This window comes from Aplysia californica, unplaced genomic scaffold (genome assembly GCF_000002075.1).
Source record: "Aplysia californica isolate F4 #8 unplaced genomic scaffold, AplCal3.0 scaffold00045, whole genome shotgun sequence".
Lineage (NCBI taxonomy): Eukaryota > Metazoa > Mollusca > Gastropoda > Aplysiida > Aplysiidae > Aplysia > Aplysia californica.
Window position 1 is genome coordinate 1741286 of NW_004797315.1, and position 1348 is coordinate 1742633.

Below are 1348 nucleotides of genomic sequence, written 5' to 3' on the forward strand. Positions count from 1 at the left end.
GGGGGGGTTATAGTAGATTTCAGTTGTTGTTTTTATTTTTGTTGTTTTTTGTTTTATCCTTCATTTGTTTTGTTTTGTTTGTTTTCACCATTGTTTTGTTTGTTTCTTTGCTTACTTGTTAATTTGTCTTTCTTTGTATGAATGGGGTTTTTTGTTTTTGTTTTTTTCAGATGCCCTCTTGTTTGAGGTGACTTACAGCCCTTTCTGCTCTCTGGTCAATGTTCAACCGACTGACCCATCAAGATTCAGCATCAAAAACCTGACAGAAATCGCTACGGGCCAATGGCGGTTTGACGTCATTCTTATCCAGGCGTACGATTACGAAACGGTGAGTCCCGAAATCTGCAGTAAATAATAATCTGTGTGTCGAGTGCCTTTCCTTTTGTTACGGTGGTTGATCGATGCTTTTTCTTGGAAGTGTCTCCCGAGACCAGGATCCTGGTCTCCCTAGCCAGCCTGGGTAGGGAGATCTACACTTTCTAGACCCGGAAAAGAAGTCACTTCTCTCAACTTCTCTGTGGGCATTTCTTTGATCGTTATGTCTTTAACACATAATATTATGTTATCTTCAGTGCCTTTGTTTCTTTCCCCGGGTGGACTTTCAGGTCTGCTCTTTGTGATGTCTTAATTTGTACCTGGGTCTTTCCTTTCGTTGTGTGTTGACTGTGTTCATGCACTTCTCTTTAATTATTAAGTCAGTCGTTCTTACCATGATTGCAGGGTATGGGAACCCCGTGTTTACCCCTACCCAAGCGCTGGTGGACGAAAACGAAAGTGGTAAGCCTTTCTTTGTTTTGTGTGGTTTATAATTGCTGTTTTTTGTTTCTGTGCATTACGAAATGTTGTTATGTTTTGTGTGTGTGTGTGTGTGTGTGTCTGTCTGTCTGTCTGTCTGTCTGTCTGTCTGTCTGTCTGTCTGTCTGTCTGTCTGTCTGTCTTGCGTTTTCTTGCTCTGCCCCTTTTCTACCCCTCAGCCCGTCACGCACGCATACCCTGACACAAAGGAAAGCAAACATACTAAACGTGTTTACAAATCTCTCTTGAAACAACACCCTTAAAAACTAATTAAAATAATCTTCCCCATCTTTATAGTTAATTTCCCGCACAAGCCACGAAAAGAAATTACTCTCTAACAGCTATGCCGCAGACATAAGCCCATTCTTAGTCCTTTTTTGCAAGTCCTTCCTCAGGACTGTCGTCTACCAGACTTGAAACACATGCCATGTACACTCCACATTCTACCACCCAGCCACAAAGCAGTTGCTGTTTTAGTGTCGTGTCTTGGTACTGTTATCCGTAAAACTGACTGTTTTACCACATGCCCCCCTCCCCCCCCAATACACACACA

The 1348-nt window shown here is 42.4% G+C and overlaps 1 protein-coding gene across 1 annotated transcript in view; it reads left to right on the forward strand.

Annotated features, from left to right (window-relative positions):
* The window catches only part of LOC101851175, a gene marked incomplete in the record, with an annotated part of 28317 nt that overhangs the window by 3922 nt on the left and 23047 nt on the right, over nt 1-1348 (forward strand). Inside the window, 1 exon segment of the mRNA XM_005092363.3 lies at nt 178-328. Coding sequence (XP_005092420.2) covers nt 178-328 — 151 coding nt within the window.